At 36.0% G+C, this 17,500-nt stretch overlaps 1 protein-coding gene across 1 annotated transcript in view; it reads right to left on the minus strand.

Moving 5' to 3' along the window:
* Positions 1-17,500, minus strand: part of LOC136853645 (glycine receptor subunit alpha-2-like) — a 293,524-nt gene that overhangs the window by 11,870 nt on the left and 264,154 nt on the right. Inside the window, exons 7-10 of the mRNA XM_067129482.1 lie at positions 15,319-15,330; positions 13,564-13,588; positions 8,352-8,434; positions 2,557-2,691 (exon numbers count right to left, since the gene is read on the minus strand). Coding sequence (XP_066985583.1) covers positions 2,557-2,691; positions 8,352-8,434; positions 13,564-13,588; positions 15,319-15,330 — 255 coding nt within the window. The remainder of the gene's footprint in view (positions 1-2,556; positions 2,692-8,351; positions 8,435-13,563; positions 13,589-15,318; positions 15,331-17,500) is intronic.

The raw sequence follows: 17,500 nt of genomic DNA on the forward strand, positions 1-17,500 counted from the left end.
CAGGAAGGGGAGGTTGGTGGACCGGGAAAGAAGGGGGAAGTTGGTAGACCAGGGAAAGGGGGTTGGTGGTCCCGGAGGGGCTGAAAAAGACAGAGAGTGAGGGGAGAGTTTTGGTCCGAGAGGAAGTTGGGGGGACCCTGGAAAGATAGAGGGGGATGGGGGTAGGGGAGGGGGCCTAGTCAGTGTTAACAGAGTGGGCCAGACACATTCCAGGCGATGCCTAATTTGGCACTACATCTGAAATGGAATCTCGGAGTTTTGCTGAAGTCGGTGTCGTTTCATGGGACATCTTTGATTAGAAGTCTGTAAAAGACGGCAGTTCGTTATAAGATAAGTTTTTTTTTTTCCTGGTTATTTTTTTTTCTCTTTGCTCTTTTTTGTTTTCACGTTTTCCTGTCAAAATTTTGCTGTGATACTTCAGACGCCGAAATATCGGAAGGGCCTCATATTTCAGTAAGTTTGGAAGATTTCGTTCTGTGTCTTTTACACAAACACACATGTAGATGTATATCTGCACATGTATAAAACGCAAAAGAATATATGTACACACAATTTCATAGGTAAACATACGAACATGAAACTTGTATATACATAAATACACACACATACACACATATATGTGTGTGTATGTGTATCCCTTGCCACAAGGGAGAGATTGGCTCCTGAAGGTGCTTCCCTTCAGAATTGTATCATGTATTCTGGAATGAGGTTGTTAGGCCTCTGCTCTTCTCTACCCTCGGTTGCCGCCCACTTCAGTAGATTAACTACTAAGTACTTATTCAAGTTGGGGACGCGTTAGAAGAGAAGAAGAGATTTTTTTTCAAAATCTGTCCCTGTAGACATTACAGCAGCCCCACTAAATAGTTGTCATAATTTATAATGCCACTAAGGAAGGCAGGTCTACCTACTCGAGACCATCTCATTAGATTTTTCTTGAATAATTTCTTCGTGTAAAGTAATAATAGGTAAATTATAAATATTCATTGCCAAAGCACATACTGAGTTCCCATGGCAACAGAGGCTCTTTCAGTAGTGAAATGGTCGAGCGAGATTAAATCTCCAAAGTGAAAAACCCGTTTTCAGACAGAGAATGGATACAGTGCTCACATAGTCCACAGTTAGTGATGTTATTGTGACCTCTTCGTTCCTTTCTGCCTGGTAACAGCAATGAAGTTTTTTTTTGTTTTGTTTTATTGACATTGTTTTAAAATATCTGTGTGCCGGGTGCATGGCAAGTTATTATTAATTTATATATATAGTATACATACACACATATATACACTGCGTATATATATACAGTATATACATACACTATATATATGTATATATATATATACTAGCTGAAGCCATTGGGAAAGTTAAAATTGAAAAGACAGAGTGCCAAGCACTTTCGTGTATTTTAACACATCTTCGGGGCACAGAAAGTACTTGGCACTACGTCTTTTCAATTTGAACTTTCCAGTGTCTTCAGCTAATAAACAAAATCACGCGCTTACTTTTGTGATTTCTTAGTGTGTATATATATATATATATATATATATATATATATATATATATATAATTCCTGTATACCAAAATACAATGCAATAATCGTTACATTACAAATATAAATCAGAACGTATCTTCGTGAGCTCCAATTTCAAAATATCGAAAGCCTAGAGGTATAATATATATACTGTGTATGTATATATATATATATATATAAAATATATAAAGCCTATATATATATATATATATATATATATATATATATATATATGTGTGTGTGTGTGTGTGTGTATGCATGTATGTACAGTATACCAAAAATCACAGAAATATAAACAGCGAATTCAAAGTTGTGAAAAGAGGGAGAACAAAGAAGGAATGTTGGGAGCAACTGAAATATTTCCCCTCTTGGTTATATAGTTTTTGAAAATCTCGTATACAAATGGCAGTTTACCAATATCTTTAAAAAGTGCTTCAATGTGATTACAAACGTAAGCTCCAATAACTAATACAAACCCGGACTACAATATAAAGCGATTAATTGGCAGTATACAAGACACACCAACGGCTGAGTCAAGCGAGGGTCTAAATTGGAATGTACCCCGGTATGCATACACAACTGGTTTAAATTAAATAATACATAAACACCATGAATGAGACATATACACACTGAATAGTACATATATACACGCTGAATAATACGTATGCACACATATTCAGAAATATTCCTTTTCAGTTCTCAGTACCAGAATTAAAAATCAAATGAAAAATATAAAACATTACTACAAAATCACTACTTGTACTCGAAAATATGAAATATTAAAGAAAACTAAAAAATAAATACTACTGTATAACTTTAAAAATTAACCAATTAAATAAACTGACAAATAAATTGATAAAAAATATTTTAAACTTAAAATATTAAATTATATTAAAAATAATAAATAAAATAAAATATGTAAATCATCTTCACTTCTTGAAAAGTTAAATAAATTGATAGATCAACGAAACAAATTTCTGACATCTTAAGTCATGCAGATCAAGAATCTAAACAGCTGCCTTTCCCCTTACCTGTCGAATACACCTGCGTGCAGTCCCCCGTGTCATTCGACACTAAGTCGAGCTGGGGCAGCTCGATCCTGTCGTCGACCTCCAGGGGCACCAACGGGTCCCACACGAAAATCAGGTCGTCCGTCGTGTGGGAGACTGTAACAGAAAAAATAATCGGTCAGTCAATAGATAAATGGGTTACCAGTGACTCGATACTGAACCCTTATTTCTAAACCATGCAGACCACGTAGATGGGTAGTGACATCAGGTGCACTGTAAGCATTACTTAAGGTTCTTTGCGGCGTCCCTTCGGCCCCTAGCTGCACCCCCTTCCATTTCTTTTACTATGCCTCCTTTCATGTTATCTTTCTTCCATCCTATTTTCCACCCTTTCCTAACAATTGATTCATAGTGCAATTGCGAGGTTTTGTTTTCATCCTGTTACACCTTTAATAAAACCTTCTTTACTCTGTTTCCCTTCCAGCGCTGAAGAACCTTATGGGTCCCAGTACTTAGCCTTTGGTCTAAATTTTATATTCCAATTCTAAACCAGGTAGCACCTCAAATCCTCCAGGTAACGAAGCACTTATCAACTATTAATTCCCCCTGGTTGTAAGGCATAGTAAATTTAATATTAAACTATATTTGTGGTTTAATATTTGTGACTATAAAAACGTCATGGTGTATGTGACACACACACACATATATATACATATATAAATGCATATATATAATATATATAAAATTCATGTATACGTATCTACCTATATGCAAAATCTAGCACATTACTCTACCCTCACAGATAGAAAATGAGAACACGAAAGTGACAAACAAGGTCCACTTTAAAATTCTCCATCAAATTACCTTGCCTAAAAGTCCTTCATCAAAATAACAAGTCCTGCTTTCACGGCGCATCGAAAATTAAAGATAAAAAAAAAAATTATTGGACGGCAGCAAAATTAAAGATCTTTTTTGGGGGGCTGCACAAAATGAAAAATCAGAGGGAGGTAAAAAGCCTCTTTTCCAACGTTGCAACATAAACACATCATCATCTTTTTCCCTCTTCTTTTCCTCCTCCTCCTCCTCCTCTTGTTCTTCCTCTTCTTCTCCTTCTCTTCCTTCTCCTCCTCCCCCTTCTTCCTCTTCTTCTCCTTCTCTTCCTTCTCCTCCTCCCCCTTCTTCCTCTTCTTCTCCTTCTCTTCCTTCTCCTCCTCCCCCTTCTTCCTCTTCTTCTCCTCCTTCTTCTTCATCTTTCCCTCCTCCTCCTCCTCCTCCTCGTCTTCTTCTTCCCCCTCTCTTCCTCCTCCTCCTCCTCCTCTTCTTCTTCTCGTCGTCCTCCTCTTCCTCTCCTCCTCCGCCTCCTCCTCCTTCTTCTTCTTCTTCTTCTTCTCCTCATCCTCCGCCTCCTCTTCTTCGTCTTCTTCTTCTTCTTCTTCTTCTTCCCTCCTCCTCATCCTCCTCCTCCTCTTCTTCTTCTTCTTCTTCCCCCCTCTCTTCCTCCTCCTCCTCCTCCTCTTCTTCTTCTCGTCCTCCTCCTCTTCCTCTCCTCCTCCTCCTCCTCCTCCTCCTCCTTCTTCTTCTTCTTCTTCCCTCCTCCTCCTCCTCCTCCTCCTCCTCTTCTTCTTCTTCCCTTTCCACCTGTGAGCTCTCGCATGTCTAATATTTCATAAAGAAAGGGGGGGAAGAGGCAATACCCTCATGAAAAAGAACTCGCTGATCGTATTTCCGCCCCATTTTCAAACTGAACTCAAAGAGAGCGTCTTCATATCCATACGATATTGAAGCAAAATGGAGTTCGGAATCTTCTTTCATTTTTTTTTTCATTTTCTTTTACGTAAGTGATTTGCCTTGGAGCTGAAAGGAGAGACATTTAAATTTTCTTTTTTTTTTTTTAGCAAATTTCTTTTGATGTAATTTGTGTTTGGAGACACGTGTGAAAAGATGATGAATATATGAATGAAGATGAGTAAAATTGCTGTTATGGGTACAGCACGCAATTTTACGCAAATACGCATGAATGATATAAGTAAGGCACGTTTTAACTATAGAATAACTCTTGCAAATTCATGTTTATATTTACTCAATGATTAACTCTACGGAAAGATTGATCTAGGTTTCGACAGCACTAGATTTTGTTTAAAATACTTCAATATAATATAATAATATAATAATAATAATAGTAATAATAATAATAATTTATTGACCTTATTTTTCCTCGTAAGTGGCTTGGAGTTACAGTAGCAAAGGTGGTGTTTAGAACTTTCGTTCCCCAGCTACCTGATTTCGAAAATGTATCAGCAAAACTATTTAAGTCATTCATGATCAAGGTCACGAGAATAATAATAATAATAATAATAATAATAATAATAATAATAATAATAATAATAATAATAATAATAATAATAATAATAAAGAATATGACCAATACCACGGAGTTCTACAAATAATAATTGTTCTATGAAGCGATATGCAAATTTATCTGAGTCAACTGTAACACTTTAGCCTTCCATTTCAAAATAAAAATTCAGGCAGCGATATTCCACTGCTCCAAAAATCGCCGGTTCATTTCGCGTTTCGAAATCACGCCCAGTGGCGTCGTTTCAGATTTTTCTTGTTGGGGGGAGGGGGGGGGAAGGGTTAAGCTCTTATGGTATGGGTGGGGTGGCAAGCGAAGAGAGCCCTATTAGCTGGGGGTTAGAGGGGGCGCTGTAAGGCCCCCCCCCATAAATTTTTGGAAATTTGTACGGATTCTGGCGCATTTTGAAGCCATATAAGAGCTGTATTGAGTTAATAGAGCAGCAAACATAAGTGTCACACCCATCCACCTTGGAGTTATTATTATTATTATTATTATTATTATTATTATTATTATTATTATTATTATTATTATCATCATTATTATTTCAAAGGCTAGGGGGGCAAACCAAGTCTTGGGGGTGGCCATCAGTGTCTTGAGGGGTGCTAGTAAATCGCCACCCCACCCCTCAACCCTCCCAAATGACGCCACTGATCACCACCTCAATTTCAGACAGAAAAAAGAATATAAAAAAAAAAAGGGCCAGATTTACGAGTGAAGGGAATTGCGAATTTCCAAATCCTAAACAGGTGTTCGTTATGCGTGTCCTGATTGTTCTGGCAGGTGTTTCTCTCTCTCTCTCTCTCTCTCTCTCTCTCTCTCTCTCTCTCTCTCTCTCTCTCTCTGCTAGGAATGCCACATTTGCCATGTGTTACAGTTGTTTATTCTTATTCTTCTTTGTTATAACAACATGACTGATTTTTACATTTTTCTTAATAAAAACATTACTATTGCAAATAGGATAATGCAAATAGGATTTTGATAAGTACTATCGACGACAATATTATTTCCCTTCAGAGGTCAGTCTAAACATGGGGTTGCTTTGTTCATCTCCACACAAAAATCAGCAGAAAAAATAAAATAATCAAATTGATGTATATGGATAAAAAGACCCTATATTACAGAGTAGACTTACAGTAAATATTCAATATATTCCACAATTACCAATAATGAAATATGATTTCTAGCAATGAATAAACTGAAATATCTAACATGTATATATATGTATGTATGTATGTAAGTATGTATGTATGTGTGTATATATATACATATATATATATATATATATATATATATATATATATATATATATAATGTAAAAATATATCATTAGAATCAAATTCAAAAGCTTTACTAAAAAAAAAAAAAACATTTAAAATCCCACCCTAATAACCACGCACACACTATATTGACGAGGCATCAGAACGGTCGGTGCAATTCAAAAGTTTTCCGGAAGCAATTTACAAATGACGAAAACTTAAAAATACACCCAGCTATTTTCCCGGGAATCAAAGACTTCAAGAAACCAATGACAAGGGTCTTTAATAATTTCCTTCGTGTCCTTTGAGTCCCTGGGGTGGTGAGAGAGAGAGAGAGAGAGAGAGAGAGAGAGAGAGAGAGAGAGAGAGAGAGAGAGAAGAGAGAGCAAATATAAGGAAGTATATAAGGTTTTCAGGGAGAATAAACGCATGGCACAGTGCCTCGTAAACTTTTAGTAAAGGAAACATCGAGTTACAACACAGGAAGGCTTGGCACTGATAGGGCAGACCACTCACCATTTCTACAATTTAGTAAGTATAGACATTCTCTCTCTCTCTCTCTCTCTCTCTCTCTCTCTCTTGAAAACTTTCTCTTTCTTAGGTGTCTTTACTTGACTCTCTCTCTCAGGGTTTGAAAACTATTTCTCTTTCTTAGGTGCCCTCTGTTTACCTTGACTCTCTCTCTCTCTCTCTCTCTCTCTCTCTCAGGGTTTGAAAACTATTTCTCTTTCTTAGGTGCTCTCTCTCTCTCTCTCTCTCTCTCTCTCTCTCTCTCTCAGGGTTTGAAAATTATTTCTCAAAACCATTTCTCCTTTGTACCTGCCTTTTATTTTACCTTGACTCTCTCTCTCTCTCTCTCTCTCTCTAGTATCTGCCTCTATAACTATGTCCGTCCAGCTCAGAGGAAGTTATACACAGGCGCAAATACACCCTGCGGTTAGAGAGAAATACGACCCACGGTTGCAAAGGGAGATAGTGACAGAGCATGCAATGAATATCATCAAATAAAAGGGTCGGGAGGGTCTCACTATTTGGCGCGCGCGCTCAGGGGAGGGAGTGGAAGGGGAGTTTAAGGGGGTTAGGGGTTAAAGGAGTGGAAGGGAAAGGTTAAGGGGTAGGGATCGAAGGATATGTAGCTATTACACTCAAGTGCATTACTTCTGTCTATTGAAGGATAAGTAATTTTTGCTATCTATCTATCTATCTATTTATCTATCCTAATAGGTAAATCAACAAACGAATGCATGAATAAATAAATACATAAATAAGCTGAACAAGCATTATTCAGCATAGATAACGATAAAAGTGGCTCACTTATTCAAAAAGATTTATTTACATTTTATTAAGAGAGATCCATCTTTAATTTATTACGAGAGATTTATCTACATTTTATTGAGAGAAATTCATCTACCTTTTTTTTTGAGAGAAATTCATCTACATTTTAATGAGAGAAATTCATCTACATTTTATTGAGAGAAATTCATCTACATTTTATTGAGAGAAATTCATCTACATTTTATTGAGAGAAATTCATCTACATTTTATTGAGAGAAATTCATCTACATTTTATTGAGAGACATTTATCTACTTTTATCTACTTCAGCTCAACTGGCTGGTATAATCAAGTACCTTTCTTGCTCTTTAAGATAAATGGCGCTATCTATCCGTTTCATGTTTTCACAAGAGGTCAATTTGGTAAGGAAGATTGATTGATTGACTGATTAATGGTTACTAAAACTGGCGTCACAAGATCTAGGTGGTAGAAGTTGACATATTTCATTGCGAGCTTATTCCACTTATCTTGAGGGAAAGCATCAACGTCAACTCGTCCTGTTTTAACTAGAACCAATAGTCACCAGACACACTATAATAATAATAATAATAATAATAATAATAATAATAATAATAATAATAATAATAATAATAATAATAATAATAATAATAATAATAATGAAGGGAGTGGACACTCTTTTAAGCATGTACTGTTAAAAAGAAATGTCACCATCAGTGAATTGATTTTATACAAGATCTTTTCAATTCCTCTTAGAATAGTAAGAAGAATTGAAAAGATCTTTTATGAAATCAATTCCACTGGTGATGCCATTCTTTTTAACAGAATAATAATAATAATAATAATAATAATAATAATAATAATAATAATAATAATAAAAACTTTGAAAGCCAAAAGAGCATTTACTTACGGCTCTCTATCTTCATGGCGCACTGCTGAGTGTCATGTGGATAGGACTGGAAGTTCATAGCACAGGACAACAGCAGTGTCAGTCTGTGGGAAGAAGAAGGAAATAAATCATTAGTTAAAATCATTTAGCTAATGTTCCATTCACGAGGAATTTCCTTATCAGAAGACTGCACGAACGTCTGATGCCTTTTTTTCTGACGTATCGTATTAATCCATCCATAGATATGTGAATTATCACTGGGACAAACTTATCACTCAGACCTACCTTTTCTACAAATTAGTCAGTTTACTGTAAATGTATATATTCAACAAATTAGTTAGTTTACTGTAAATATCTATATTCTACAAATTAGTCATTTACTGTAAATATACATATTCTACAAATTAGTCATTTACTGTAAATGTACATATTCTACAAATTAGTCAGTTTACTGTAAATATATTCTACAAATTAGTCAGTTTACTGTAAATATATATATCTAACACATGCTTCACCTTAATCATAAAACACTTTGAACTATTCCAAACCAATTATCTTCTATACCATATAGATTTTCCCTTTTACTCTCAAAATTCTCATATAACTATTTCACGACAAACAGCTAACCCACAAATTCACAAAAGCATCCTTAAACTAAATGCCATTTAGTTAAATACATTGGCTTTTAAAAATCCTATTACATACTTAAGCTTAGGGGGAGTAGTGTAGTCAGCGCAGCTCACACGGTGCACTGTAAGCATTACCTCGAGTTCTTTGCAGCATCCCTTCGGGCCCTAGCTGCAACCCCTTCCGTTCATTTTACGGTACCTCCCATCATATTCTCTTTCTTCCATATTACTTCCCACCCTCTCCTAACAATTGATTCAACATTATTTTCACCGCTGAATGACCTCATAGGTCCCAGTGCTTGGGCTATGGCCTAAATTTTACAATCCATTCCCATTACATACTTAAACGAAAGATTTTTGAAGGGAAACAGAGAAGAATCTTTAAAGGAATTAATTTATACTGTGAGTCATTGCAATACCTCCCCAATAGTTGTTCCCAGACCTCTCTATTAAAAAGTAAAGCCCCAAGTTTAATTACTCCCGTCTCGTGTTAATTAGTTTAAATTCCCCAACACCCCCCCAAAAAAAAAACTCATCAGGTAAAGTATCTTCGAATCTGCGATGGCTTAATTGAATTGTTCAATCAATGAATTAGGTTACTGAGAGGGACTTCGCAAAAAAAAAAAAAAAAAAAAAATTCCGACCGCTCGTGGAAATGAAAAAATCGGGTTTAACTGTCTTCCGAATAAATGGTTTATTTCATTTGATGACAAAAGGAAAATAACCCTGATAAAAAAAGGTTTAAGTGTCTTTTCATTAATAAGTTTATTTGCTTTCACAAAAGAAAATAAAACGTTGTTGAATTATTGTTTTCTTATGAAAAAGGTTGAATGACTTGATTTGTCATTGAGAGAGAGAGAGAGAGAGAGAGAGAGAGAGAGAGAGAGGTCAACTTCATATGAGCAAACGATTTACACACTAAAAATCTCTTCACGTGAAAGGGTATCTTAAAATTGAGGCATGACGCAGTTTTATATATATATATATATATATATATATATATATATATATATATATATATATATATATATATATATATATATATATACATATACATACATACATACAGTATATATACATATATACGTAAGTAAGCAATTTTACGATTCAGAAAAGTGTGTAATATTCATTTTTTTATCTGAATAATTTCATTCACGTCTTATGAAAAACCTGTAATCCTGAATATAATAGAGAGAGAGAGAGAGAGAGAGAGAGAGAGAGAGAGAGAGAGAGAGAGAGAGAGGCTCTCATGCAATTTTCATTAAAAGCGAGCGCTAATGAACAACATTAAAATTAATTACACGTGTTCGCGATTCATCGACTTAATCTAATTACATTTACTTTCTAAAAAAAGGAAAAAGAAAAAGAAAAAAGAAAACGGTAGCGAAAATTTTCACCAGTTACGTTTTCTTCAATCAGTCAGAGGGGGCACTTTTCTAAAATTAGCACTAAATTTATTTTCACAAAATTAGCCATTAACCTGAGTTGAAATATGACTCACATTAAATACAGGTTTTCAAGGTAATGAATAGTGAACATTGTTAATAGCTGAATAATTTCTGCACTGTCTGTAAGTGTTATTTGCACTGATCTTCAAATAAGCCTAGACCTTTTCTGTTCAGTGGTATAAAGGAGTTGGGAGAATGAGTCTAGTAGTTGCGTCTTGAATGCAAAATGACTATTCGATTTAGAATGGATATGAAAAATACAAAAACATTTATGAAACTGCAAGTGGAAGTATAATTAGGTACAAGCCACTCGCTAAATCTCAGTGGGCCTGAGTTTCCATTACATTAACTTACATTCCTCGAGCTCCAATGATTCTCATCCATAAAAAAAAATAGTAGTGGAAAATTAAACAAAAAAAAAAAGCCACAAATACTGGAATAAGAATAACAAAATCGATATCCAGATAAATGGAAGCCATAAAATAGAGATTATATAATAAAACACAAATTATAAATATTACAGAGGTTCCGGTCGTTCATTTAACCTTGTCTTTCCTTAGGCTTACTTCGGAAACACAGAGGCCTACTCGAAGGATGACTGACGAACAGGGCAAGTTATTCTTCTGCCGATAACCGCCACTCATTCAATCACCTCTGAGTGGATTGAGGAAGAAAATAATTCTCCCTTAGAGTTCTTATTTAAAAAAAAAAGGAAGATAAGACGTCCTGTTGTTAACGAATAATAGTAAAAAGTACGATTTTAACCAAAGTAAAAAAATATGACTTTAATCGTAAGACTTTAACAAAAGTAAAAGTACGACCATTAACAAAAAAGTTAAAAGTACGACTTCAAGAAAAGTAAAAGTTCGACTTTTAACAAAAACGTCAACAAAAGTAAAAGTACGACTTTTAACAAAAACGCCAACAAAAGTAAATGTACGACTTTTAACAAACAGTTAAAATGACGACTTCAACGAAAAGTTAACAGTACGACTTTAACGAGAGTTAAAAGTACGACTTTAGCAAAAGTAAAAAGTACGACTTTAACAAAAGTAAAAAGTACACCGTGAAGAAAAGTAAAAAGTACAACCTTAAAAAAAGTATAGCTCTGACAAAAGCAAAAAACACAACTTTAACAAGAGTAAAAAGTACGACCTCAACAAAAGTAAAAAGTACGACTTTAACAAAAGGAAAAGCACGACTTTAACCAAAAAATGAAAAAGTACGACTTTAACAAAAGTAAAAGTACGCCTTTAACCAATAAAAAAAAACAACTTTAACAAAGGTAAAAAGTACGACTTTAAAAAAAATTAAGAAGTACGACTTTAACAAAAGTTTAAAGTACGACGCGATCCGGCGATTTATGGCTGACCTTCAGACGTGATGGCAGCCGTTTGAAAAAGAAATATTTTATATCTTAAAGAAAAAAAAAAATATAAGAGGGGCCAAGCGGTTCGATCCATCATCGACGAATGGAGAAGTCGGTTTTAAAGTCTGTGCTTGCAGCAGGCAAACCAGGAAGGAGGAGAGAGAGAGAGAGAGAGAGAGAGAGAGAGAGAGAGAGAGAGAGAGAGAGAGAGAGAGAGAGAGAGAGAGGGGAAATTTGGAGCCATCCATCAAATTCGGAAGAGGGATGTCGGGATGTAAATGGGTTTTCGCCAGTAAAAGCATATTGGTTATACCTTAATAATAATAATAATAATAATAATAATAATAATAATAATAATAATAATAATAATTATTATTATTATTATTATTTCAATTATTATAAATCTTTCATTTACGGCAAACCCAGAATTAAATCGGGAATGGACCATGCGCGCATGCGCGTTGGAGTCGTGTTTCATGCAACCAAAACATAAGAAAAAGAAAGTGTTGAGAACAAAGATCTAGTCTTAAGAAAAGAGAGAGAGAGAGAGAGAGAGAGAGAGAGAGAGAGAGAGAGAGAGAGAGAGAGAGAGAGAGAGAGAAATTTGTAATGAGGAAATCTAAGTAAAATCAACGGCCCCGACTATGAGGAACCAAAAAATCCAGCTGACGAGAGAGAGAGAGAGAGAGAGAGAGAGAGAGAGAGAGAGAGAGAGAGAGAGAGAGAGAGAGAGAGAGAAACTAACTTTAAATGAGGAAATTTAAATAAAATCAATGCTCCCAACTTAGCATTAACCTCAGAAGAAGAAGAAATACAGAGAGCGCGACTCAGAAAAAAAGAAAATCACGAGGCAGCGAGGAATAAAACTGAATAAAGAGGAAGCGGAAAGGAAGAGGAAATGAAGACAGGAAAGAGGGAGGAGGCGAAGATCTCAGAGGCGACAATGGGCAATAAGAAGCCACGGTTACAAAAAAAAAAAAAAAAAAAAAGACCTGCACAGGGAACGGAATGCCTTCAAGGAGTAAGGAGAGGGAAAAATAGAAAGCTTTGGAAGAAAGGAGGAAGATGCAAATGAGGAATGATAGGAGGAGGAGGAGGAGGAGGGAGGAGGAGGAGGAGGAGGAGGAGGAGGAGGAGGAGGAAGAGGAGGAGGCAAAATTGTGGGAGGAATCGTGCATCTATTTCGAAACAAAGCCAATGTCTCTCACAGCTCACTCCCTCCTGCTAGGCGCTGCCTTTGTATTTCAAAGATAATACTTACTAATTCAATTATATAAATAAATCTAGCTGCTACTGAGGTGACAGTAAGTGGTATGACCATTTCCAAGGGCAGAGGAGGCCCTAGAAAAGGGTGTGAACCCCTTAAGGGGAGGAAATACCCCCTAAATGACAGATGATTTATCTTCTGAGGCAAACAGAAACTTCGCTGTCAGGTCAGTCAGTTTTCTGTGAGCTGCAACACATTAGTGCTAAGTGGTGCAACCCATCTGGCCCTAGGCAGTGTACCCGCTTTGGGAGATGTCCCTAAATGGCGGATGAATCCCTTCCATGTGCGGCTAATGGCAATCCCATTATCACTCATGTGGAATGCTAGGATGATAACAGTAATCTCTTAACCCTTTCTGGTTTGGAAATCACCAACTGGCTGGGGCATGGGGGTTGTACCCTATCCTTTGTATTTAACTGCTAAAAACTAAGAATGTGCCGTAGCTGATTTCTTAAAAGAAAGTAAGGTGGATGTTTTGCTCCTGAGTGAGAAAAGAATGAAAGGGCAATGTCTGCAGAACTGGGAAGAATAAATGACAGTTGTGTCTGGGATATAGCTTAAAGGAGTAAAGATATGTAATGGAATATATGAGGAGTATGCAAGCTTCCAGGATGAGGTTATGGAGTCAGCAGGAGGTGTTTGTAGTTCAAAGGTAGTAGGAAGAGGGTATTAAAACAATAAGTGATGGGATCATGGAATTTTGACACGGGCGGTAAAACTTTGTACACGCCAAAATTATTATCATCACCATTTTTGTTTATAATGAGCACTCATTATTATCAAGGAATTCAAAAGAACCATTGTCCTGAACAGCAATCCTTACTCAAAACAGCATGCTCTAATGAGCAAGAATAAAATGAGTAAAAGAAGACTAGATTAAAATTTAATGTTAAAAAAAATTAAAATTATTATGTTGATAAAAAAATAAATGACTAAAAATATTATTTTTAAAACACAAATAAATTAAAAATATTATGTTGGTTATAAACAAAAATAAATGACAAAATATTATGTTGGTTATAAACAAAAATAAATGACTAAAAATATTATGTTGGTTATAAACAAAAATAAATGACTAAAAATATTATGTTGGTTATAAACGTATTAATTACTCGATAATTCTAGGCACTAAAATAAGTTTTGGCGCTGAAACAACCATAAAGTAAAATGTTTTAAGAAAGAAACGGGTTAAAGCTGACTGAATAAATAAATACACAAACAAACAAACAAACAAATAAATAAATAAATAAATAAACATAAAAATAAGACAAACAGAAAACATACGAGCAAAATCCCAAAAGAAACAGGAGCATAAAAGAGAAATGTGGCGTGGAAAGAGCATGAATCTCCAACGAAGCGAGTCCAGAAAAATGATCTTATCAAATTTCAAGGAACCATTAACTCATTAAAGCTCTCTTCCCGTGTCAACGCGACTCCGGAAAAGGGAAATGCTGCGAGAGGAAGTAATAAAAAGAGGGAGGGGAAAAACAAAAAAGGATAAGGAAAATATGAATAAAAGTGAAGTGAAAATAATTTGAGAACTGCGAAGGTTGAAAAGGGAAGCTTGGAAATGTAGTCGAACGGAAAGCTAGGAGAGAGAGAGAGAGAGAGAGAGAGAGAGAGAGAGAGAGAGAGAGATGATAAATGAAAGGAAATAGGGAAATGGAACGGTGCAGTGCCAAAAAGGGTGGGGAAATCACTGAGGCATATATGAGAGAGAGAGAGAGAGAGAGAATGCGGGACTTGAATCATAAATAAAAAAAAAGGGGAATTCGAAAGGGGGAAGAGAATATGCGTCCTACATCGAAACAGAAAGGAGGGAACAAAAGGCGCAACAAGAATAAAGTCGGAAAATGGAAAATAAATAAAAGCGTGAAACATAAAGAAAGGATAAAAGTTGTCAAGGGTAAACAATGAAAGATTAAGAGACAAAGGGGAAACAAAAAGAGGAGATAGAAAAAAAAGAGAGTCGTGGTAAAAGGGAAAGCAATGGAAGCAAAATATGACCCTAGTAAAAAATGCGAGACTAAAAATATAACAAGAGAAAAATGCGCCGAAGTTTCTTCGGCGCAATCGAGTTTTCTACACGGGGTACGGTATAATGCTGTATGAAACTCTCAGCCGCGGCCCGGTAGTGGCCTGTGTCGTCGGCACCTATAACGGTGTCAGTACCACGATCAATGCTAACTTTAACCTTAAATAAAATAACCAATACTGAGGCTACAGGGCTGCAATTTGGTACGTTTGATGATTGGAGGGTGGATGATCAACATACCAATTTGCAGCCCTCTAGCCTCTGCAGTTTATAAGATCTGAGGGCGGACAGAAAAAGCGCGGACGGACAGACAGAGCCATCTCAATAGTTTTCTTTTAAAGAAAACTAATAAAAAAGCATAAACTTGGTCAGAACAACACAAAATGACTTATATTTGATTTGATTTGATTTCTAAAAATTCGGCATAAAGAGGTCCTCTATTCCTCACGACGTTGGACTGTGGAACAGCCTCCCTGAGGATGTCGTGGAACAGCCTCGAAAGTTCAGGCGTTACCACCCTAATACATTACTCCTTGTATTTTTATAATTTACTTACATTTTTATCTGTTCGTCTATTAATTTGTTAATTTACCTTTTTTTAATAAGCGATCTCTTCTTTCTTTATTTCCCATTACCTTCTGTTACTTCTTTCTAATGAACACCATAATATTCTTTGGAAGCTTGAATTTCAAGACAATGGCCCCCTGTGGTGGGCTTGTTCCATATGAATAGGGTTCATCTTCTGAATAATAATAATAATAATAATAATAATAATAATAATAAACAGACAGTAAAAATAAGGAGTTGGAGTGGTTGGACAGCAAAATGAAAGAAAGGAAGCCGGAACGGAAAAAAAAAAAAAAAAACTAAAAGGCTAGAAAGTGGGTGTAGCTATGGGCCACAGGGACGCTGCAAACAAAACCTTTAGTAATGCCTAGGGCGCATCACGTGAGGCGCAATGACGGCACTAACCCCCAACCCCCTACGGGGCGAAAACGAATTAATTTCATGCCCACAGCCTGACCTCCACGAATCTTTAATAATACGAAATATGGCAGCTTAATCTTCAGAATTCTTTGAAGACGAGATAAAAGAATAGAGAGATGGCGAAAGATTCTTGAAAGCTCGGAAGACCAGAGGCGTTTGAGAGAGTCTTATGAATGGAAAACGTTCCTTCTTTCTGTTCCAGGTTCTGAAGGTCGCGTAATTCACTGAAAAATTCACGAGACGTCGACCTTGGCGATGATGTACTCACGGGATTTATTTTTCTTCGGGTGTATAAAATCTTTTAATATGAACGTTGATTTGATGCATTTTTCCTTGTATATAATGTGTTAATTTAGGGTGATACGACCATTACATGAATACTCTGATTTATATCAATTGATTTTTTTGTATGCACTTTTATATGTCTAAAACTTAATCTGTTGCAGACATGTATTTCACTAATTTTCTTTCTGTAGCGTTACCGAATTTTGGCTATACAATAAGGAATGTCCTCTAAAGCCAGGCATGCAAAAACGCAAAAAATTAACAATTGTTTTGAGCACATTTTCTTTTTCTCCTGGTGAGGTGTCCTCGTCTAAAGCTGAAGTATGCCAGCCCACCCTTAAAGAAAAGGAAAGCAAGAAAGGAAAGCAAATCAGATTCCCCAGACACAATTCCTATCGCTTTCCCTGAAATCTTCTTCTTCTTCTTCTTCTTCTCTCATTCCCTTTCGTTCCCTTGCATACTTTCTTCTTCTTCTTCTTCCTCTTCTTCTTCTTCTTCCATCTGGTCGGAGAATTTTCGAAAATAACAATCTCCATCTAGACGCGCATTTTGCATATGCATAGTTTCGTTTTTATCACCGGCTCGCCTCGGGGAAAACGCGCTCCCTCTCTCTCTCTCTACTCTTCATTGTATAGGTCTCTCTCTCTATTGGATGCTTAGTCATATCGTCAAAGAAAACTGTGAATTTCTCTCTCTGTCTCTCTCTCTCTCTCATAAATTCCTTGTAGGTAAATTTTATTGGATGCTTAGTCATATCGTCAAAGAAAATGTGAATTTCTCTCTCTCTCTCTCTCTCTCTCTCTCTCTCTCTCTCTCTCTCTCTCTTCTTATATTTGTCCTTGTAGGTAAATTTGATTAGATGAAAAACTGTGAATTTCTCTCTCTCTCTCTCTCTCTCTCTCTCTCTCTCTCTCTCTCTCTCTCTCTCTCTCTCTCTCTCTCTCATAAATTCCTAGTAGGTAAATTTTATTGGATGCTTAGTCATATCGTCGAAGAAAACTGTGAATTTCTCTCTCTCTCTCTCTCTCTCATATTTATCCTTGTAGGTAAATTTTATCGAATGCTTAGTCATATCGTCAAAGAAAACTGTGAATCTCTCTCTCTCTCTCTCTCTCTCTCTCTCTCTCTCTCTCTCTCTCTCTCTCTCTCT

Source organism: Macrobrachium rosenbergii, chromosome 27 (assembly GCF_040412425.1).
Source record: "Macrobrachium rosenbergii isolate ZJJX-2024 chromosome 27, ASM4041242v1, whole genome shotgun sequence".
Classification (NCBI taxonomy): Eukaryota; Metazoa; Arthropoda; class Malacostraca; order Decapoda; family Palaemonidae; genus Macrobrachium; species Macrobrachium rosenbergii.